The 24,290-nt window shown below is 38.1% G+C and overlaps 1 protein-coding gene across 2 annotated transcripts; it reads left to right on the top strand.

Annotated features, from left to right (window-relative positions):
- The first annotated feature begins 10 nt into the window (after nt 1-10).
- EIF2S1 (eukaryotic translation initiation factor 2 subunit alpha) lies at nt 11-23,862 on the top strand. 2 transcript variants are annotated; one of them, XM_040226246.1, is made up of 8 exons: nt 11-90; nt 4,594-4,835; nt 11,210-11,289; nt 13,228-13,379; nt 17,341-17,447; nt 19,182-19,279; nt 20,036-20,179; nt 20,837-21,937. In XM_040226246.1, the coding sequence occupies exons 2-8, from the start codon at nt 4,595-4,597 to the stop codon at nt 20,960-20,962; spliced, it is 948 nt and encodes a 315-aa protein (XP_040082180.1). In that variant the 5' UTR covers nt 11-90; nt 4,594; the 3' UTR covers nt 20,963-21,937. The 2 variants fall into 2 exon arrangements, with proteins under 2 accessions (XP_040082180.1, XP_040082179.1); XM_040226245.1 differs by lacking the exon at nt 11-90 and adding an exon at nt 268-512 and having other exon boundaries at nt 20,837-23,862.
- The last annotated feature ends 428 nt before the right edge of the window (nt 23,863-24,290 follow it).

The raw sequence follows: 24,290 nt of genomic DNA, 5'->3' as shown, positions 1-24,290 counted from the left end.
CTCCCTCATTTCCGGTTCGCGTTCTAGCCCCTCCCCTTCCACCTCCCAGGCTGCTGCGGTCGGTTCTGCACGCGCCGAGCGAAAGAGCAGGTAAGAGTACACGCCTTCTCTTCCTCCAGTTTTCATCTTTGGTCACAGCGCCACCTCCTGATTGACTGAAGTTCCAGCGAGGATTTATCCTTTAGGGACAAGGAATTAGTCTTCACTTTTACCTGAGCCTTGACGGTTATTTAGAGAAACCTAAAGATAACGAGGAAACGTACTTTTCAGGTCCTCCTAAGGGCCACATTATTTGCCCTCGGAGGACCTGGACTCTATGGTCAGTGACGAAGAGGGGGGGTCTCTCTCCCGTTGGCGCCTGCGTGCTGCGAGCTGGTTCCGCATGCGCGGTGTGGTCAAGCGAAGCGCACGCTGAGGAAAGTCGGCGGCTGCTGAGGGCTGATCGAGTCTGGTCTCTCCGACTGAAGAGCGTGGCGTGGGAGCCTGGTGTGCGACTCACACACATACCTCAGGTGACTAGTCTCTCTGATCGGTTTTTCCAGGAATTCACTTTGATTGCGTCTAGGGACGTGGGTGGTCGGTAGAGGGTAGGCCCCGGGGCTAACACCCCCTCCTTTTCCCGTCCCCGCGCGGGAAGTGTCTGGGCATGACTGCCGCCACCCGCCGGCTGCGTGTCGGCCTCCGCGTGTAGCAGAGGTGTCATGGTACGGACGGAGGAATCTCGCGAAGGCGAGTGGGCCAAGTGATGGGACAGCCTCGTCAATATGCTGAGAGTGGCGGGTGTCTTGAGGTGGGGCGGCCTGGGGAGAACGCCGTGACACCCCGCCCCAGGACGCTGAGCACTTCGCTGTCTCTAGGCCTGCGAATTCCATCCTTTTTTCTTTTCCCTTCTTCTTCCGCCCCGGCAAATTCTCAGTGGTGACCAGACAGGACACTTCAAGGAACCTGTGGATTGGGCCACGATTTTGACAAGAGTTGAGTTTAAAAAAAAAAAGATCCAAGAATAGTTTGTTAACCTGACCACTAATATTAAAAATCGAAGCCCTTGTTACCCTGTCGCTGGAGTTCTGCGTTTGTGTAGAATGAGTCAGTCCTTAAGACGAAACTAAAAGATACTACTGAAGAGTTTATTATTCTTCGTATCATTTTGCCGTATTTTCAGCACCGATGAGAATAGACTTGTAGAATTAAGCGCTGTTGTCTTACGGTTAAGCAGAACTGAAAAACATAAGATATGGAAATTTTAGGTCCCTTTTGTTAACTACCCCAGACTTCGTCTACTTTAATTTTCATTAAACAAGAAACATTGTTTCTTGAGGAAAAGGTGTAGCAAAGAAGTCTTGGTTTTTCTTCCGATTGAAGTTGTTACTCAAGGGGGAAAAAAAACCTTGTAACTCCGTGTCTTTGAGCAGTTTGGAATTACATAGAGCTTTACTGCCTGTTCTTAGTTCATCGGATGCCAAATGAGAGTTTCTGGTTCTCCAAAGATCTCAAGAAGATGCGCAGTTTTGGAGATTGGTGCTTCCTATTTCAACTACAGTGAAATAATTGAAAAGCTTTGTTTGTTTAGCACTTCTGTACTAAAGGCGAGCATTCAGAGAGCATAACTGATCAGTGTTAGAGCCGGATTAGTATTACCACAGGAGTTGCCTCTGTCACATCATGCTTTGCTTTGGAAGGGAGTATGGACTTCCTGTATCCACGATGGCGACTGGAGCGCGCAGTGATTTAAGAACTCCTGCCTACCATTTCACCAGGCAAAATTACTGACGGTGCAGGGTATTGGAAATCAGCTTGGAGCTCAGTTGTTGTATTTTGAAAGATTCTTTACTGGAGAACACATACTGTATTGTAGTACTCTGACATATTGAGGCTTTGTGGGTTAAACTCTGGATTTAGTGTCATATGACCTGGTTTTAGCTCCTGTTGTACTTAGTAAGCATTTGTCTTTGAGGAAATCATTTAGTTCTTTATTTTAATAATAAAAATAATTGTTTAATGAATTAAGTTGCAAAATGGAAATATTTCCTTTGCCTTTTAATATCTTACATTTGTATAGCATTACACTTTCCAACTCTTTTCACATGTATATTGTTTCATTTGATGTCCTCCACAAACCTGTGAAGTACATGGCACACATTAGAAGCTGCAGTTAATGGGAATACATTAGTAAGTAGGAGAGCAAAGTCGTCGATTATTTTTTTGTACTTATCTACTATCTTTCACTGTGAATGACGTACTGTCAGCAATATTCCTTTATTTACATTATCTTTTGCAAAGAGATTTGCACCTTCTGAAGCAGTGACATTCATATCACTCTTCAGAATTCTTTTACACTGTTGCCTGTGTTCTTTTACAATCAGATTCAGTCTTGCTTCTCCAAAATTATCGGCTTTACTATTTGAAGAAACTTGGTGAGTAAAAGTGGTTAGCACTTGTTAAATCTCTTAAAATGTTTTACACCTTTCCATAATGTTCATTTTTATACCCAGTATGAAACATTTTTCTCTCTCAAGTTTTAGTGCTTTACATACATATATTTGAGAACAGTTGTCCAAGAGGAAAAAAAACCCTGTTTAAAAATGAACCAACCAGCTCAGCTCTTTCTTGGTGGATAATTCTGACCATTGTATGTCTACTTCCCTCTATTTGCTAAATCCCTGTTTTGTCAAGCTTCAAAGAGAAATATTTCTCTACCACTGTTATATGCAGCTTTATTTTTTATTAAATAGGATAAGTTAATAATAAAAATTTTATGTGTGTGAGTCGCTCAGTTGTGTCTGACACTTGGCGACCCCATGGACTATAGCCTGCCGGGCTCCTCTGTCCATGGAATTTTCCAGGCAAGGATAATAGAGTGGGTTGCCATTCCCTTCTCCAGGAGATAATCCCGATCCACAGATCGAACCTGGTTTTCCTGTGTTGCAGACAGATTCTTTACCATCTGAGCCACCAGGGAAGCCCCGATATTAATACTAAAATTTGTTATGTTCTAGCACCGAATGTGTACACTGATAGTGCTTTTTGTTTAAGGTATTTCTAATTGTTGTGTATTTATAATGTTGAGAGAAAATATAGCCTGATGAATAAGACACAAACTATGGATTCAAACGTTACAGGTTCAAATTCACTTGTTAACCGAACAATATGCTTAACCCATGCTTCATATTTTTCATCTATAAAATGGGGAAGACTATGAGGAAAGTGGTACTTCAGGAAGATAGGCAGTGGCCAGATTATATAGGACCCTGTAGGTAGCAGAAAAATGTATAAGTCAGTGGGTAAGCCACTAGGAAGATATATGTGGGTGCAGTTAGCAGTTCTCAAGCTGCCCTGCAGCAGAACTCTGGTGTTCTATGAGCTGGATGTAGGTGTTTTATCTTTGAGACAGGTAATGGTGGCCCTGTTACCCAATAAGAAAAAAAGGTAAGTTAGTATGTAAATTTTCACAAATTTTTCATAGGACTTGGGATCTTATTGTTGCCTATATTCTGACCTTTAACAATAGTAAATTAGTTAAGGTTATCAGAAAAACATGAAAATTACCAACAAAGATTAATTTGAGAGCTTCCTTTTAAATATATATTTCTATTCATGGAATGATTTTAGGCTTGTGGGTCATAAAAGGGGCGGTGTTTAAAGTAGGTTGGGTGGATCAAAAGGAATAGTTCTAAATATATTTAATGTATGGAGATTAAGAGAAACTTGAACTTTATAGTAGTGGGGATATCTACTAAAGGATTCTCGGGGTGGAGTATACCTATTCAACAAGAGAGAAGATTATTTGGAAGTAATGGGAAAAGTGGAAGCTAAAAATTATGGTAGTTGTGAATTAAATTCATGTTTAAGAGGAAAAAAATTCAGAAGGATACGTTTTAATTAAATTTAGTATCTTTTGTGAAGTATGTTTTGTTATTAATCTTTAGTTTTTGTTGTGACATGTGATACTATAATTCTGCCTAAAATAAATGATAGAGTTGTGTGTCAGTCAACAGCAGAGGATGAGATGGTTGGATGGCATCTCCGACTCAATGGACATGAGTTTGAGCAAACTCCAGGAGATGGTGAAGGACAGGGAAGCCCTGGTAGGCTGCAGTTCATGGGGTTGCAGAGTCAGACATGACTTGGTGACTGAACAACAACAAATGATAGAGTATATCACTTGATGTATGGTTAGGGTTAAGATTTAATTTGTTGGAAAACTCTTCCCTTTATATAGTGGGTGGTAATCCAGTCTTAGCCGACTTGGAGGAAGAGTAGCTTTAGTTTTGCTGATAGGTTTATAACAGTAGTGATGCTTCCTATCATTTGTTATTAAGTATTAAAATAATATTTTACTCTTTATAAATGATTATTATTTTTTATGATTCCTTTGAAACTAATGGTAGAGAATCATACAAGTGTTAGAAAAATGTGGAGCAAAATAAAACTTCAGGCTTGGTTCCCAAACATTCATCTGTTTTCTAGCACCACGTAAGAAGTTTAAAGAGATGAGAAGACTAAAAACGTCTTCCAGTAGCAAGATGTGAAAAAGTGATATTTTTATGTTGACCTTAACTGAACACTGACTTGATTCTTTTGTTTAAATTGCAGAATGCCGGGTCTAAGTTGTAGATTTTATCAACACAAATTTCCTGAGGTAGAAGATGTAGTGATGGTGAATGTAAGGTCCATTGCTGAAATGGGCGCTTACGTCAGCTTGCTGGAATACAACAACATCGAAGGCATGATTCTTCTGAGTGAGTTGTCAAGAAGGCGTATCCGTTCTATAAACAAACTCATCCGAATTGGCAGGAATGAATGTGTGGTTGTTATTAGAGTGGACAAAGAAAAAGGTAAATGAGAAGAATATTTTACTTTTATTTACTTATTAAATACAAATGTAATCATAATAAATAAATATTTTATGTTAAATAATTTATATCTGAAATTTTTCTGAGTTAAACTTATTTTAAAATATATTTTTTTGCATTGCCTACTGCAGTAAAAAAAACGCCTCTTTTTGTACTTAAACTCTTACATACAAAATTGTTAGAGAAGGATACCAATTAACCATCTAAACAAAACCTTTTAAGTTAGTAGTGGTTAATTAGTTCACCCAGGACTAGTCTTTGTAAAAGTAAATGAATTTTAGGAATATTTTATGTCTTTAAAAAAGACACATCTGGAACTGAATACTGTCTGTCTCTCTGATAATCAGAATGTCTATGACCCCCAGATCCTATGGTCCTTTGGGATCTTTGAGGCAGAGGTGAATAGGCATTCATTTATTTCTGTTATTTATTCAGAGTGTGTGTGTGTATGCACGAGTGTGTGCATGTGTACACTGCTGAGTCGTGACTCTTTGGGTGCCCCTTCTTTGGACCCCGTGTAAATCTTCACCTTTGTGAACACGTTGTTTTTAAATACATTGTACGATACCAATGAGTCGGTTTTGTCTTCAGTTAATATAGTTAAGATCACTGGTTTCAGCCGTCTCGCTATAATTTGTCAGTTGTTCGTTTCAGTCACATAGTTGCCATCATGCTTAAAAGACTAGTCAGTCACCCTGACTGAACTTGTCTTTCTGAATCTCCTCAGCCATCTAGTTAATTGATACTTTTGCAAATGAATGATTTTATACATAACTGACTTTTTTTCTGATTATAATCTTAGATAATAAACTTTGGAGACAGCTTGTATTACCTCTTAACAGGTGCTACCGTTAGCACATTGATTATTCTGAATGCTTTGATATGACTGACTTGTAGCACTCTCCCTCGCCCCCATTTACTAAACTACTTGAAGGCTGAGATTTTTCCTTTTACTCTTGTGTTTAATCACTGTCCTAGTAGGACCTCAGCTGGTATCTTAGCTTATATTGCTTTCCTGTTATATGAAATAGATAACACAAAAAGGAATCAAGTATATTTTCAACTACAGTCAGAAAAAGTGAAAGGGTATGCTTGTGTAAGTACACTTCAGTTCAGTCACTCAGTCGTGTCCAACTCTCTGCGACCCCATGAAACGCAGCACGCCAGGCCTCGCTGTCCATCACCATCTCCCGGAGTTCACTCAGACTCACGTCCATCGAGTCGGTGATGCCATCCAGCCATCTCATCCTCGGTCGTCCCCTTCTCCTGCCCCCAATCCCTCCCAGCATCAAAGTCTTTTCCAATGAGTCAACTCTTCGCATGAGGTGGCCAAAGTACTGGAGTTTCAGCTTTAGCATCATTCCCTCCAAAGAAATCCCAGGGCTGATCTCCTTCAGAATAGACTGGTTGGATCTCCTTGCAGTCCAAGGGACTCTCAAGAGTCTTCTCCAACACCACAGTTCAAAAGCATCAATTCTTTAGCGCTCATCTTTCTTCACAGTCCAACTCTCACATCCATACATGACCACTGGAAAAACCATAGCCTTGACTAGACAGACCTTTGTTGACAAAGTAATGTCTCTGCTTTTCAACATGCTATCTAGGTTGGTCATAACTTTTCTTCCAAAGAGTAAGCATCTTTTAATTTCATGGCTGCAGTCGCCATCTGCAGTGATTTTGGAGCCCAAAAAAATAAAGTTTGCCACTGTTTCCACTGTTTCCCCATCTGTTTCCCATGAAGTGATGGGACCAGATGCCATGATCTTCATTTTCTGAATGTTGAGCTTTAAGCCAACTTTTTCCCTCCTCTTTCACTTTCATCAAGAGGCTTTTTAGTTCCTTTTCACTTTCTGCCATAAGGGTGGTGTCATCTGCATATCTGATGTTATTGATAATTCTCCTGGCAATCTTGATTCCAGCTTGTGTTTCTTCCAGCCCAGCGTTTCTCATGATGTACTCTGCATAGAAGTTAAATAAGCAGGGTGACAATATACAGCCTTGACGTACTCCTTTTCCTATTTGGAACCAGTCTGTTGTTCCATGTCCAGTTCTAACTGTTGCTTCCTGACTTGCATATAGATTTCTCAAGCGGCAGGTCAGGTGGTCTAGATAGATGTAAAAATGTATTTTCATAACAACATTGTTTGTACAGTGTAAGTTAAAAACATGAAACAACAATCTAAATTGTGGTTAAATAAATCATGAGACAGCTAGGCAAAGCAATTTTCTACGGAATGAAATCTGAATATTCTGATATGAAAAGATCTCCAGGATAAGATAAGAAAAAAAGCAAAGTGCAGAAGATCTATAGAGAGGATCCATTTCTGATACTAGAAGTTTAAGTCCTGTTGGATAAACCATTCAACATAACTGCTGTCAACCCTAAGCAAGTATCTAGATGGATGGTAAATTTTATCCAAAAACAATGGGAGCAACCAAAAGCAGGCTGAAACTGAAGGCAAGTTAACACTTGGAAGACAGGAACTGCACTGGATAAGTTTTACAGCCTTTTGACTGAGTGCCACGTTATACCAAGCAGGGCAGTGAAGATTCTAAAGGAAAACCCACAGTCTTAATGACTTGAGAGCCAGAGATGAGAGTTCTGGACAGCCACGACAATTGGAAAGTAGTGATAGGGATTAGAGAAAGAGACACAGAGAAAGCCGCTAAGTTTGTACATAATTCTGCTCAAATCTCTAGCTGACTCCTGAAACTACTTGTAGAGGTTAGACTGCAAGCAGCCCTACAGGATAAAAATCTAAACAAATTTTGTTTGCTTTCCATCTGGGGAGACAGCTCTGTATAGTTTTGAATTCAGACAAGTTAACTGCTAAAACAAATTGAGTATCCTTGAGAGTTCCTCGGCAGTACAGTGGTTAAGACTTTGTACCTTCACTGCCAGAGGTGGGGGCTCAGTCCCTGATTGGGGAACTCAGACCCCACAAGCCATGCAGAGTGAACAACAACAACAACAAAATCAGTATCCTTAAGAGAAACCTAAAGGAATTCAGAGCCTCTGCCACGTATCTTTTCTAATGTCCAGGATACAATTCAAAATTGTTAAATATTTGAATGAACAGGAAAATATGACCCATTCAAAAAAGATAATCAGTGGAGACTGACCTAGAGATGACCCTGATGTTGCAGTTAGCAGATAAGCATTTTAAATAATATGTTTTAACTGCTCGAGGATATCAGAAAAATGTAGTGAGTGAGCAGAAATCTTAGTGGAGAAATTAGAAACTCACATAAAGAACTAAATACAATTTCAAGAAATGAAATTTTTTTTAGTATCTAAAAAATTCAGTGCATAGGCTAACATCAGATAAAAGATGACAGCAGGCTTCTTGAAATTTGAAGGTAGTTCATTTAAAAAGAACCAATCTGAAGAACTGAGAGGAAAAAAAGAGCAACCTATTAACAATCAAAAGCTTTATTCCAGAAGAAGAGAAGAGAAAGAAAAAGCAGAAAATACACTTGAAGAAACCATGACCAGAAGTTTACCATATTTGCTGGGAGAAAAAATATTTACAAATTAGAGAAGCTCAGGAAAACTGAAGCAGGATAAATACCAAGACCATATCTAGGAATACCAAACTAATGAAAAACAATATCTTCAAAATAGGCAAGGAAAATGATGTTATTTACAGGGGAACAGTAATACAAATTACAGTGGCATTCTTTTATTGGAAATAATGAAGGTCAGAGCATTGAATGACATCTGTAAAACACTGAAAGAAAATATCAAACCTGAATTCTGTTTCTAAAGAAAATATTCAGCAATAAAAATCAAATGAAGACATTGTCAGGTAAATAGAAACTAGGGGAATTTCTTACAAGACAGAACTGCATTATAAGAGATGGTAAAGGAAGTTGTTTAAGCTGAAAGATACTAGGCTGATGCAAAAGCATGGTTTCAGACCCTGAATTTTCAATCATTATAACTAGGGTCACATACATCTTTATTAATCAAAATAGGAACCATTACAATCAGTACATTTTTGCAAAAGAAATAAGTTGGTTTGTTCCTGTAGCAAAAAGATCCATACTTCAGGATTTGACAAACTCTTGGAAAGCATTTTCTGCCTCCTCCTGGTTGTCGACTGCAAAAAGTTGTCAAGGTCTCGAAGAACAGGTAGCCAGTTGGCAAAAGGTCAGGTGAATATGACAGATGAGACGAAACTTCGTAGCCCAATTCATTCAACTTTGGAAGCTTTGGTTGTGCAAACGTGCGGTCAGGCATTGTTGCAGAGAAGAATTGGGCCCTTTCTGTTGACCAGTGCCAGCTGCAGGGTTTCAGTTTTCAGTGCATCTCATAGATTTGCTGAGCATACTTCTCAGATGTGATGGTTTCACTGGGATTTAGAAAGCTGCAGTGGATCAGACTGGCAGCAGACCACCAGACAGTGACGATGAGTTTTGGTGCAAGTTTGACTTTTAAGAAGTGCTTTGGAGCTTCTTGGTCCAGCCACTGAGCTGGTCGTTGCTGGTTGTAGTATAAAATCTACTTTTTGCCACACAACAAAATCCATCTGAGAAATGGTTTGTTGTAGTTGTGTAGAATAAGAGAAGATGACACTTCAAAACGATTATTTTTTTGATTTGCGGTGAGTTCTTGAGGCACTCACTTACTGAGCTTTTTCACCTTTCCAATTTGCTTCAAATGCCAAATAACCGTAGAATGGTCGACATTGAGTTCTTCGGCAACTTCTCGTGTAATTTTAAGAGGATCAACTTCCATGATATGCTCCGTTGTTCTCAACTTCCGATGGCCAGCCACTACTCATCTTCAAGGCTCTCGTCTCCTTTGCAAAACTTCTTGAACCACCACTGCACTGTACGTTCATTAGCAGTTTCTGGGCCAAATGCGTTGTTGATGTTGCAGCTTATTTCCTGTGCTTTATGACCCATTTTGAACTCTAATAAGAAAATCACTCAGATTTATTTTTTATCATTTCCATAGACTATTTCCATAGTCTAAAATACATAAATACATATGAAATAAACAGCAAGTAATAATTCATTAGCAAAAAACATAAAGCAATAAGTGCACATTAAAATAATGTATAACAGCCACATTTAAGAATGTATTGCAGCAAATTTCGAGAGTGCAAAACCAGTTACTTTTGCACCAACCTAATGTGGGTAAAAGTGAAAGACCATTTTCTCTTTAATTCTTTTTTCTTTTTTTTTTAATTTTTATTGGGGTATAGTTGATTTACAATGTTGTATTAGTTTCAGGTATACAGGAAAGTGAATTAGTTATGCATATACATGTATCCAATCTTTTAGATTCTTTTCCCGTGTAAGCCATTATAGAGCTTTGAGTATAGTTACACGTAGTAGTGTGTATATGTCAATCCTGGTCTTCCAGTTTATCTCCCCATCTTATCCCCTGATAGCCATGAGTAATACTCCATTGTGTATATGTACCACATCTTTATGCATTCCTCCATTGTTGGACATTTAGGTTGCTTTCATGTCCTGGCTGTTGTAAATAGTGTTCCAGTGAACACTGGAACATTTAATTATTTAAAATACGTTTAACTTCTTGTCTCATTTTGTGCCCATGGGACTTTCATTTATGAAGGTGACTGGTGACATGGAGTAGCCATGTCATTGAAAGAAGATTTTTATGACTAAAGTTTCCTAGGAAATGGGGACCCAGCATGCTGTGCAAAGCCACGTGAGGAAGCACTAGTTTTGATCAGGAGGCAGGAGGAGCAAGGGGAAACCTTAGGCCAGAGCCTGTATTGAGGTTTCCATGAGAAAGTCAAGGCAGGTCGTTGTAAACAGTTTACAGTTGGCTCACCTGAATAGTATGGGCAGTGCCTGGTGCATGGGGACTGTCTCTAGTTGTCTGGTATCTGGCTCTACGTCGGTTTAGGGCATGGGGGAGTATTGGCCTGATGCGTGGAACTTTGATGAGATGGTTGGGGACATGGGCTCTGGGTTGGTTGATTTCCCTGTGAAAGGCTCCCATTGAGCCCTTGGCTAGTGCTGGGCAGCAGAGTCTCTTCCCTGGTCAGCCAGGCTACAGATGTCAGAACATCAAGCATACAGAAAACATGATACAGTTGATCCTCTGATGCTTAAAGGACATGGTTTTAGCTCTCATTTGGATAATTGAAATTATTAGTTCCCTCTGCCCAGGTAACATTAATGATGACAGAAAATTTACTTTAAAACATAATACTTCTACATAATACATGTACTTCTTAGGCAGTTTTTTGTTGATACAATTTAAGTAGGAAATAAGAGTAGGTATGCCAACCCAGCAATATGGTTGTGAAAATTGTCAGAGTGATTTGTTGATACCTGGACAGAGATAATGTTTTCAAATTTTTCTCATATAGGATACATTGATTTGTCAAAAAGAAGAGTTTCACCAGAGGAAGCAATCAAATGTGAAGATAAATTTACCAAATCCAAAACTGTAAGTTGATTATTTAGTCAAATTAGTCCACTGTTCAATCTGTTTAATAAATAATCTACATGGCGTGTTGCTGGCAGAAACAAAAACCTAGATTTTCTGTATCTGTATTTCCATTTTCAGTTCTGTGTTTCATAGGCAAATAATTTGAAGACTTCATTTCGAAAGAGTGTGACTTCAGTGAGACAACATCAGTTGTCTCATGATGTTACTACCTTAAAGCACTGAAGTCTAGTGTTCTCAGATCAGTACCAGACCATTAGTGTTTTTAAGGTCTTTTGTGGGGAGAAGGCAATGGCACCCCACTCCAGTACTCTTGCCTGGAAAATCCCATGGATGGAGGAGCCTTGTAGGCTGCAATCCATGGGGTCGTGAAGACTCGGACACAACTGAGTGACTTCACTTTTCACTTTCATGCATTGGAGAAGGAAATGGCAACCCACTCCAATGTTCTTGCCTGGAGAATCCCAGGGATGGTGGAGCCTGGTGGGCTGCCATCTATGGGGTCGCACAGAGTTGGACACAACTGAAGAAACTTAGCAGCAGCAGCATGTTAAGTTAACTATGAGTGAGTTTAGCTGATTTGGCTGTCATAACATGTAACTTTTGACTTTCAACTCTTCTGGGGTAAGGATCACAGAGACAATTAGCTTTTTGTCTTATTTTTGCTGTTATTTGCTACTTATCCACAGTAAGCACTAATAAAGCAAGAATTATCATTTCTTCATTCTCATCTTCCTGTATTTTTCTGTTCTTTGGTCCTATTTAGATTTTCCTTTATTCCCTAGATCTTTAGTTCTTATTGGGAGTTTCCATTGCTTCTCTTTTCTTTATCCTTCTTTTGTGTCTTTTGTTTTCTTCTGCCCTGTGTGTTTTTATCTTCAAGGTAAAATGCCAAGAAAACTGTTTAAATGAAGAGATTTTTAAAATCTTGCTTAACCCTGGTAAAAGAATAAAAATATAAAAGCCATGACACCATTACCCAAATCTTTCAAGTCCCACCAAGTCCAAATTTGAGAAGCACGTCTCTAGGAAATTTCCATTTTGTTTTGTTCCCCTAGGCTATTGTAAAATGCTATAAAATGAGTACGTGAGTAGATCTTATTGGGATGATAAGATGTTAGGATGAAATAGCCAATGATATTACCTTCCCTCAGTCAGTTTTTGTGTGTAATTAACATGAAACCTTCTTTCTTAATAAACTTTCTCTTCTTTGAGCCCTTTTATTTTTAGGAGATTAGAAAAAAAATTGGCAGCAGTGAGTAGGAGATGGGTAGGATTGAAGGGTAATTGTTAAAAGATAACAGAGCAGAAGAAATACTAAAATCTCCATCCTGATTCTATGTTCTCATGTTGTTGTTATTGTTATGTGTGAGTGAGTGAGTGAGTGATTGAATGTGTATGTGTGTATTGTGTCTGACTCTTTGCAACCCCATGGACTGCAGCCCACCAGGCTCCTCTGTCCATGGAATTTTCCAGGCAAGAATACTGGAGCAGATTGCCATTTCCACATCCAGAGGATCTTCCCAATCCAGGGATCGAGCCCACATCTCTCGTGGCATAATAGTCCAAATGTCTTACATTTGATCCATGTAAGAACTCTCTACAATAAAAAGGAGAGATACTGGTATCTCCCTTTTCTAGATGAGGAAACATATTCAGAGAGGTTGATTTGTCCCAGAATTCACTTGCTCCGGATCTTAGGCTATAAATGCTATACTGTTTGTGTTTGTTCACCCACTTGAGTTAATTGTTATGGAAAAGAAAATAATTATGGGAAAAAAAGTTTTCATATGGTAGTCTTTTGTTAATGAGTTATTCTAATCAAAGTAACCAAAGGTTTGTTTTTATATGCTGTCTTCTAAAATGTAAAAATATCTTTTTAAAAAAACATGTAGATCTCTTATCTTTGAATTGTTGTGCTCTTCATTTTTTTTCTAGGTTTACAGCATTCTTCGTCATGTTGCTGAGGTCTTAGAATACACCAAGGATGAGCAGCTGGAAAGCCTGTTCCAGAGGACTGCCTGGGTCTTCGATGACAAGTACAAGAGACCCGGATATGGTGCCTATGATGCATTTAAGCACGCAGTCTCGTAAGAACTCCTCCTTAGCTCTGCTTTTCCCTTGGTATTACAGCTGCTGGGCCTAGCACACAGGTTGAGAGCATAACATTTAGTAACACAACATCCATGTAGTAAGTCCTTGTCAAATTTAGATTAAAATATTTTAGTATAAAAGGCCCATGATATGGGCCAGTCCTCTAAAGCTAAGCCTGTATGATTTGGTGTACCGTAGTTGGGTAGTTCTTTAAACCATCTGACGCTATTGCCTTAAATCTTTTCCTCTCCAAGCTTTGTGATTGTCCTCAGTGACTTCAGGGCCAGCATAGACATTTCATTTAAACTGTAATCTCTTTGTTTTCTTTACCTCAATTGCTTAGACCTTCAGCCCACTCCATGTTAGCCAGTTTTCCATATGACCTCACCCTGTGTCTTACTGTCACCAGGATTTGCTCCTCCAAAATCTTTAATTCACACATTCTGTTCTTTTATTACGGCCTCCTGTCCTTCCAGCTGCCACATTGTCCTACTCTGTTGTCTTAATTCTTACATCAGGCTCTGATTCCAGACCCTTTCTTTCCTCCCTGTCTTTTCACCTTTTCCTGCCTTCTCTTTCTTACGCAGCATAGACACACCATGGTCCATCATTTCGATAACTTTCTTGCCAATATCATGAGCTTCGCCCTCTTTTTCCTTCTGTTACATCCAGCCATGGAGCGATGTTCCTGCCTTCTCTGCATATAGACTGCTGGGTGCTGCTAGGAAAAACCAGTCTTACAGGTTGGTGCCACTGCATTTTTATGGTCTCCAACCTCAGCTGGGCCTCAACTGCTGCCCCACACCCTCTTTGCTCCTGATCACTTCTTCCTCCCATTCTTAGATTGGCTGTTTCAGAACTTCTCCACACTTCCCCAGATACCCACTCTATCCCTTTTCCCTCCCTCTCACCTGCTGCGCTCACTGCCTGAGAAAGAAGCCATTGCACAGCCTCACCTCCGTTTCCTTCCACCGTCTCATCCAGCTTACCTCTTTGCCACCTGTCATTACCTCCTGTGCTCCTGTCACACTGGGATTCGGTCCTTCTGCTCTCAGACTAAGCACACGACCTGTGCCCAGCTACTCCTGAGGAATATCATCTCCATCTGTTATTCCCTCCCTTGAGTCTTCAGCCTTTTTCTTTATTGGTTTTGCTTTATCAGCATAAAAACATGCTCAGATTTTTCCCATTTATACTAAAAAACCTTTCAACCTGCCCTCTACTTTTCTCCTGTAGGAAGCACTGTGTCCTCTCCTTTTAACAGCCAGACTTAAGTTCTCTGTACTTACTATCTCTACTTCTGCACCTCCCACTCCTTCTAGATGTTAATACTTCACAAGCAGCCTCACCACTGCATCGTTACTTGTCAGCTCCTGTCCTGCCAAGGGAGATTAGTCTCTTCAGCCCTCAGAATGGCCAATTGGGACTTTAAACTGTTAGAGCCTCTGTCATGCCTATTCACCTGAGGCTCCAGATCCCTTCCACCTTACGCCCTCCCCTCATGTGACTTAATTTTTTTTATGTCAAATTTTGGGAAAGGGGAGAAGAGTAATAGTTATGACAGCAAACATATATGTCATTCTCACAACCACCTGTGGTATAAGAGCTATTATTCCTATCTTATGGATGAGGAAATTGAGGCAGAGATTAAATTGTCGATGTTCACACAGCTACAAATGGTAGAGCCAGGATTCAAACACAAGCATTCTAGGTCCGTCCAGAGTTATGCTATTGAGCATCAAGCACTGCTTTATATTTCTGTCCTCCCTGCCTTTAGTCTTGGACTCCTCAATCAGTACGTCTCTTACCTCGGTTTGCTGTCATCATTGGCCCTGCTTACAGCTTCTGCCTCCTGCACCTTCTCCATTACTGCTCTGCGTTAACATTCTTAACAAATTAACATTCATCCTAGTGAATTAATCTTCATTTATCACCATTAAAGTTCTTCTCTTGCTTCGTCAGCCATGTTGCAACTGTCCAGATTTAACTCATCATAATTTGATGCCACATGTGCTGCTTTTTTTTTTTCTTTTTAGTTAAAATTTCTGAGATAGTTGGAAACAATATTTTTTGCCTCCAAAGCCATTTTGGTCACTCAACAATGGTAACCACTGTTCTGAAATTATGTGTGTCATTATCATTTATGGTATTGATACATGTAAATGTGTGAATAGATTATTAAAAGTACATACAGAATCTTTTTTATGTTTTAAAATGTTTAAACAAAAAAACAATTTATCATTGTGACAGGTTTTCAATACTTTACATTTTTACTTGTGATGCTGTTACTGTAAATTTCAGTAATCTGTTACTGTAAATTTGAGAAATCTATCAATTTCTCCAAATTGATACATGTATGCCTACTTCATATTAATTTCTATATAGTATTTACTTATGAGAACATGCCCTTTTTTTGTTGTTCCTCTATTAAAAAATGTTTAGGTAATCCCCTGTTTTTCAAATAGTGCTATGTGACTATCCATGTACATGTCTCTGTGTACACATTTGGAAATTTCTAAGACAGATACCTCGGAATAGAATTGTTGAGTCATGGGACTGATTATATGTACCTTTAAATTTACTTAGTTTTGTTAAAGTTTCTCCAAATTGGTTCTATAGTTTATAGTCCTTTTAGCAATTATATGAGTGTTTCTATTTCTCTTCATCAGCATTTGATATATATTTCAGATTTTTCTTTTGTTTTTGCCAAGCAGATTGATGTCCAATAGTGTCTTGTTTGGGTTTGCATTTTGCTGGTTGGTGGAAGTTGACTACTTTTCATATGTTAAGTGACCATTTGTCTTTTGTGAAACATAAGTTCATCTCATTTTCTTTTTTTTCTGTTGGTTTGTCTTTCAGTATCAGTATATCAGAATTTTCTTAAAACAGTCTTGTTAAAATCCTACCATTCTTTTAGACATTATTTCTTTTTTTTCATTTTTTAATTTGTTCAACAAACATGCCAGTGAACAAGACTCTGGTCCTTGTTTGTGGCACTTACAAGGGTCAGATGAAATGCTGCTTCATTCATGAAGCCCTTCCTGACCCCACTGATACCTTCCTCACCTCACCCCAGAAGTGCAAAAATGCACTTCTCTTTTTTTTTTTTTTAATTTTTTCCCATGTTTTTGTTCTTTATGAGCTCCTTGAAGCAAGGACTGCTAATTACATGGATATGCTTAATTATAGTGGGATGTGAGATATAAGCAGAATTCATTTTACTGCACTTCGCAAGTACTGCGTTTTTTACAGATTGAAGTTCTGTGGCAACCCTGCATCAAGCAAATCTGTTGGTGCCAGTTTTCCAACAGCCTTTGCTCACTTCATGTCTCTGTGTCACATTTTGAAAATTCTTGTAATATTTCAAACTTTTTCAATATTTTGTTGTGATCTGTGATCCCTCGATGTTACTATTGCAAGAAGATTACATCTTCCTGAAGACTCAGATGATGGGTACCATTTTCTAGGAATGAAGTATTTTTAACAGAAAACAACAGTATGGCATAGGCGTAACTTTTATACGCACTGAGGAACCAAATGTGACTCACTTTATCTCTAAACGTACTTTATTGTGGTCTAGAACCGAACCCACAATATCTTCAAAGTATGCCTGTATAGGAGACATTAAATTGCTTGCTTTAGTCAGATCTCTAAATTTTTTCTTTTAATAATGATCATTTGGGTGTTTTCTTTTTGTCATACAGGCCTAAGCACTGCAGTTGCATTATCTCATTTAATTCTGCAGTCCAGTGAGATACACGGTTTTTATTCTTGATTTACAAATTTGGAAATTGAGATCTAGAAAGGCCCCCAAGCACAAAGCTATTAAATTGTGAAGCTAAGATTTGAACTCTTAATTCTGACACTAAACGCTGTGCTCTTAAACATTATTCTGTTATGTTTGGTGTCCTAATTATCAGTAAAGTAACCTTGACATTTTGTTCCGTTTTCTTTCAGAGACCCATCTATTTTGGATAGCTTAGATTTGAATGAAGATGAACGGGAAGTACTCATTAACAATATTAATAGGCGTTTGACCCCACAGGCTGTCAAAATTCGAGCAGGTAAATGATTTTTTAAATGCTGATTAAAATATTTTACGTGTACCAGAAAAGCTATTAAATAATGAGCCTCACCAAAGAATACGTTGCTACATCAACATCTACCTTTTTCTAAATGTTTGTTTTTCACAGCAAGAAAAGCTAAAGAAATTAAGTAATTTTTGCTTCTACTGAGTTATCATAACATGCCTATATATTGACACAAGTAAATGAGCTCAGCTCACCTTAAGTTGGCCCTTTTTTGGGGTGGAGTGATTATTTTGTTTTAGTGCATGCTTTAAAATTCTGACAGTACAGTAATCCTCCCGTGCCTCTGGATTAACCACTGTTAATTTGGGATCTGTTCTTTCAGACATTTTTTTCTATACCTATGCTATATAGGAATGTATGCTGTTTATGTTCAGATATAAGTTTTTATGTTTTCGTAAGAATGGGATCGTAGTGTGCACCATTTTCTTCAACTAGCTATTTCTATTTGGTGTACTCTGGCTGCCCTTCCCTGTAGAACTTGAGGATCATTCTCATTTGAATGGTAGGTAATATTGCATAGAATAATAAACCTTGATATCAGCCAGTCTCCTCTTGATGAATGTTCAGGTTGGGCCAGTCTTTTTTACTGTAGTTGACCCTTAAACAGCTTATAAGAGGGTTGCCCACCCTCTGTGCACTCGAAAATTCATATATAACCTCGTCAGTCCTGTGTGTCTGTGATTCGGCGTCCGAGATTCAACTACCATGGTTCATGTAGTATTCTAGTGTTTACTTTTGAAAAAAAATCAACATGTAAGGAGACCATGCAGTTCAAGGCTGTATTGTTAAGGGTCAACTAACTATGTTACAAAAAACACTGCATTTTAACACATTTATACACATAGACTTACCCATTTATACAGGTGTTCTACAAGGCAAATTCTTAAAAGTAGGATTGCTGGGTCAGAGTATGCAGTTATTCTAGACAATTTGTAGATGTATTATTTTTGTTTTATATAATTTCATTTATTTGGGGGGCTTTGCTGGGTCTCTGTTGCTGTGCAGGCTTCTCTCTGGTTGCCGTGTATGGACCTCTCACTGTGGTGGCTTCTCTCTGGTTGCCGTGTATGGACCTCTCATTGTGGTGGCTTTTCCCTGGTTGCCGTGTATGGACTTCTCATTGTGGTGGCTTTTCCCTGGTTGCCGTGTACGGACGTCTCACTGTGGTGGCTTCTCTTGTTGCAGAGCAGAGGCTCTAGGGTGCTTGGGCTCCAGGAGTTGCAGCTCCTGAGCACAGGCTCAGATGCTCTGGTGCATCAGTCTAGCTGCTCCACGGCATCCTGGATCTGGGATCGAATCCACCTCCTGCACTGGCAGGCAGGTCCTTGGCCAGGGTCACCAGGGAAGCCCCCGTGGTTACTGTTTCATTCAGACTTCATCACACCTCTCCTAGCCATTTCACAGATAGCCCAGAGGGGTTGGAATTATGATCTCAACCCAAATTCAAGATGTTTGTTAAATTGCTCTTTTTTATAGTTTCATCATTCAGGGCCTTGATGTTGATGAGAAGATATGATATCACTGCATGTTCAAATATTTTTAAATATGAAAGTTAATAGCTGGGGTTGATTTATAATTGAAAGGGTGATGAAAGCTTTCATAAGTATTTGAGTACTAATGTATTTGTCATACCTCTGGTTTCTTTTTAAACTTTAAAAAATTTTTTTGCATATTTTGGAGTAAGCTTTTGAATTTTTATAATTTTAGATATTGAAGTGGCTTGTTATGGTTATGAAGGCATTGATGCCGTAAAAGAAGCTCTGAGAGCGGGTTTGAATTGTTCTACAGAAACCATGCCCATCAAGGTGAGTAGCCTGTTCTCCCTCCCTACTGAAATATCCACTTAATCCAAATTAAATCCAGGTTTTTTTGTAATGGTCATATTTCATATCAAGTGTTATTAAAAATGGTTTTTGATGATACGTCTAGAGAATGTTTAAAATTATGTGTAGGCTTTTGTTGTAGCTACTGCTGCTGTCACTATGGATAGAGATTCCTATTGGTATTTAGTGCCAAAGAACCAGCTGTGCTAAACCTCCTTTACAGTAAGTAGCCACAGTGCCCATTATGCTCATAGAGTCTTGAAAAGGACAATTTGTTCTCTTATATTCACACACAGCTTTAAGGAGGTTTGGCTTGACTCTTTCATTAGCAATAAAATTAACTGGATGACTGTTAATCAGAATCACTTAGAAGAATTTCTTCCATCGGTTTAGTTTAGAACCAAATAGAAATCTTTTTTGTTTGTTTCAGAGACAGATTATCCGTTGTGCCAGTGATGCCTATAGTTAGCTTAACCACCAAAGATCCAGAAGTCATAATTCTTCATTTTTGGTATGCAGTAGACTGCTTCTACTACTGGGTTACATCATAGTATCAGTTAGCTTCAATTAACTTCTGCTACATTAACAAACTACCCCAAGTTGCTGTGTTGCAGAATTGGGAGTAAATTTTGGGATGATTTGCTTTTAAAGCACCAGATTAGCAAAATGATTCTCAGTTATTCCTAATTATTATGTGGTCTGTAGGTACATTCATAATTGAATTTTTGTCTTCCTTAGATTAATCTAATAGCTCCTCCTCGGTATGTAATGACTACAACCACCCTGGAAAGAACAGAAGGCCTCTCTGTCCTCAATCAAGCTATGGCTGTTATAAAAGAAAAAATTGAGGAAAAGAGGGGCGTCTTCAATGTTCAAATGGAGGTGAGGTCAATACTGGGATTTTTTGCCTTGTTATTAAAGTTTTTAAGAAGTTTCAATCATGTAACTGGTTTGTCTTCTAAAATGTCTGATCAGTGACTTATAAAACATGAGCTATGTTTAAAACTACAAGTCCTCTAAGTATAAAATAGTCATTGACTCTAGTTCCTAAAAGGGTTTTAAAAGTAAATAAGAACTATCATGGAGTGGTTATTCAAGACTGTGGTCACTGGTCCCCCAAATAAAAAAAATAAAGACAATGATAATAACTGAAAAAAGAAAGAAGTGATTGATTATTGTCAGAATTTAGAATGCTTGAAGTTTGATTTCAGAATGAGGAACTACAATAGTGTCCTATGTTTTTCTCATCTCAACAAGAATAAAACCAAATTTTCATATATAATTTCAAAAATAAATTTCTTCTGTGGAAGAAATTTTGAAGCCAGAAGATGGATTTTTACAGGTCATCTTTTTTTGTGTTTGAAAGATACAGCCACTATACAGCCAATATATTTTTTCAGTTTTATTATCTCATGGAATTTATTGGTAGTATTTCGGCACTCAGAATAAGAGTTAAAATACCAGGCAGTAATAGTATTGAAACTGAATTTGTGTGTGTTTAACTACATTCACATTGAAATTGTGCCTCTGCTTCCACAGCCCAAAGTGGTCACAGATACAGATGAGACCGAACTTGCAAGGCAGCTGGAGAGGCTTGAGAGAGAAAATGCAGAAGTGGATGGAGATGATGATGCAGAAGAAATGGAAGCCAAAGCTGAAGATTAACTTTGTGGGAAACAGAGTCCAGTTTAAGGAACACAAAGCAGCCTTCCTGGCTGTAAACCCTAGACTTAAAAGTTTTCCAGTATTGAAAACTTCAAAGCTGAATATTTTTTAAGTATTTAAATGTTCCCACAGACCAAAACATGAAATGCCCTCCTAAATGTTAGCTGTTTTCACACAGGAGCTCCAACACCTTGAGCATTTTTTAAGGGAGTGGCCTGATTTCACTAGAGACAGATCTTCAAGACGAGACATAAATTGGGCTTATGATTTCCATTTCTGATATCTCCAGATTGGCACCCCTTTGTAGTTTAGTGCCTCCATGAGATTTACCAGAGGCACTCAAAGCAAATAGTTCCAACCTTTCTATATAAAATGTATCAAGCAAACATTAAATAAATTTCTGGGATATTTAACCATAGGTTTTCTTCCTTATTATCACCAGTTAAAAGCATTACAATTCCTAAGAATTTCATTTTATTTGAAATGTAGTAATTTAAAGGCAGGTGACCAGAGGATAAGTATAGCAGATCCTTTCAAAAGGAAGGTTTACAGAGACTTTGCCAGTGGTCCAGTGGTCAGGACTCCATGCTTTAACAGCTGAGGGCCTGGGTTTGATCCCTGGTTAGGGAGCTGAGATCCCGTGAGCCGTGTGCTGTGTGCCAGGCACCTTCTCTCCCCACCAACCCCCCTTTAATAAAGAGGATTTAGAGAACATTTTAATTAGTGAAAGTTTACTCCTAGGGGAAAAAAGCCTTAAAATGTAACTAAAGAATTACATTAGTTGAGTGCCTTTTACCTGTTTAAGACTGTTGACAACATGTGGTCAGAAGGAGAGTTTTATCACACTGGTCCTTGTTGGTGTACTAAGCTGCTTGTCTTGAGTTTGTAATTCAAGTTGGTAAAGGGGGGGAGGTTGTTTTTGTGTTTTTTTAACTTTAGTTTTTTGGGGGGTTTTTTTGGTTTTTTGTTTTTTTTTTTAAGAAAAAAATGCTGCTTTGTAAATTTAGTTATTTTGAGTATCATTGCCCAACTTCTAATTTTTTTTTTCCAGTAAAATATTTGCTAGGTGCTACCTTTAGAGTTTCACTTCTCTTCCTAACAGGTTAGGGATCTGTTTGAACACAATTAACAATCGTTTTTCAAAATGTTTCCGTCATTTTTTCCTTTCAGAACTGATTGTTTTAAAGGTGAATAAATAATATATACAAAGGCAAGTAAATTTCATAGATAACACATGGTTTGCAGTTACAGCTACAGTGGCCAAGGTGTAGCAAGTCTTGAGTTAACTTTGGTTTACTTCATAAATTTAATCTTTTAGGATACTTGAGGTACTAGATAAATTAATTTTACTAATTATTCCCAAGAATAGCTATTTAAATACTTAGAAAATTAAATCTAACCCACCTTACTCAATCCAAGACTAGATTTAACTCTCTGTTAAAAGGACTGGAAAATAGAAGACTGTTGGTGAGACATTTAAGCTATTTGTGAAGATTTGTCCCTTTGTTTAATTTAGCAGCCTCTACTAGCTCTTTAGATCCAGGTCTAACAATATAACTGTTTTCATGAGGGAGCCATGACTGCTAGCTTGCATGCCATCCTGGGAATATTTAGAGGAGAATCTGGATGTATTCAAATCAGCACATAATTTTCACTTCATTTTTTTTCTGAGGAGTTAAAAAGTCTGTAAAACACAGTATCACGAATGTTATCAAACTATATAACAGGTGCTCCTTAAATGTTTGTTGTAAGCAGAGGAATTGAATTTTCACTTTGTTCACTGGATTTTTTAATACTTCAAAAGCCATAACTGTTGAGAAATACTGGTGGCATCTGTGGTGAGTGGTTTATATCCTATGCAGGCCTTTTGTTTAATTCCACAACAATTTTGCAAATTTATGACCCTTGCCAGAGAAAAAGATCAGTACCTCACTGATGATGGAAAGAACTAAGTAAACTCCCTGCTGACCTAAAAGTATCATTTTCAAATATGAGAAGATAACACCCAGTTCTAAAAACTTGAATGGATTGACAAAAGATAAGTGACCAGTTTACCCAAATTTTGAATCTCTCTGCATAAAGACTCACTAGAAATTGACAGTTTCATCTACTCCCAGTTCTGTCTTTGAGGTCAAGTGGTTATCAACTCATAACTGAAAATTAGCAATAGTTTGAGTCTCATTTAGGTATTAGTTGAAAATTTTAAATGGCCGGAAAAATACAAACATCCAAATGATTTTTCATGTTTTCTAGTAAAACGAGACAAGCCAGTACTTGAGGATAATGCTTAAACACTTAGTGCAAACCCACAGACGGCCTTATTTGACCTAGTTAACTTCTACAGTAAAAGCAATTTAAATGGTTAGGAATTTTAAAAATTCAAGTGCTAGTGCCCTTGGCAAGAACTGCCCCATGATTTGCCTCAAAGTGATAGTCAACTACTTTTCAACTCATGATACTGATACCTACTGTACAGAGTGGGGTGTAATTGTGCCAATTTACAATCAAGAAGCCATCAAGCCAAATGCAGCTTAATTCAGATAAAAACCTATATTGATAGCAAAAAGCAATAAAAAAAAAAAAAAAAAAAGACACAGACCTTGGTGAGATGCCAAATGGAAAATGGTGCTTTAAAGGCAGCCTCTTACAATGTAAGGAATAAAGTAAAACCTCATTAGCTTGGAATTCCTGATCTCAATGATCAGGTATTCTAGACAAGATCAAGAGAAGATATTGAAACTATTCAAACTATTGAAAGGAATGAACTTTTACTTAAGCACTTTGGAGGTGTTCACGCCCCTTAAATGTAAGTTACATATCCATTGAAGGAAGTCTAAGCAGTTGTACTGGCAGATTACTGTATTAAGCTTGAAAGTAATAAAAATGTTTTTAAAGACACTGTATGATACAGACTTTTCACTGCTTCAGATTAACCTAACTGATGAAGCTTCTCGGTACCTATTTGTCTCCGTTAATCTTCATTCTAAAACTAAAATGTCATGCTTTGATTTAATTCTCCCATTGACATCTTTATCTCTTAGAAAGCTCCTGCTCTGCATCTTTCTAAACAACTTTTTTCTTTTTTCACAGAAAAGCTGTAATTTTATGTATGTGACTAATCCAACTGAGTCCATGATTTCTTTTCTGCAATGTGTAATACTTAACGAAGGCTACTTTTTCAAAACAAAACAATATTTCATTCAAGATTTTGCCCCCATCCCCACTTTAAGATGAGGCTTTAAGCTAACTTGAGATGTTTTTATAATCAGCTTGCCTAATAATTCGTATAGCCTTAAGCATGCAAAACCTTTGAAAACTGAAACTTTGT

This window comes from Oryx dammah, unplaced genomic scaffold (genome assembly GCF_014754425.2).
Source record: "Oryx dammah isolate SB20612 unplaced genomic scaffold, SCBI_Odam_1.1 HiC_scaffold_26, whole genome shotgun sequence".
In the NCBI taxonomy this organism is placed as follows: Eukaryota; Metazoa; Chordata; class Mammalia; order Artiodactyla; family Bovidae; genus Oryx; species Oryx dammah.
This window is presented reverse-complemented; position numbering and strand designations above follow the sequence as displayed.

Bases quoted from the DNA above. Each gene is read 5' to 3' on its own strand.
- EIF2S1 (XM_040226245.1), top strand. From the start codon at position 4,595: ATGCCGGGTCTAAGTTGTAGATTTTATCAACACAAATTTCCTGAGGTA. The intron at 17,448-19,181 runs GTAAATGATTTT...TTATAATTTTAG, and splicing joins GGCTGTCAAAATTCGAGCAG to ATATTGAAGTGGCTTGTTAT. The intron at 20,180-20,836 runs GTGAGGTCAATA...CTGCTTCCACAG, and splicing joins TCTTCAATGTTCAAATGGAG to CCCAAAGTGGTCACAGATAC.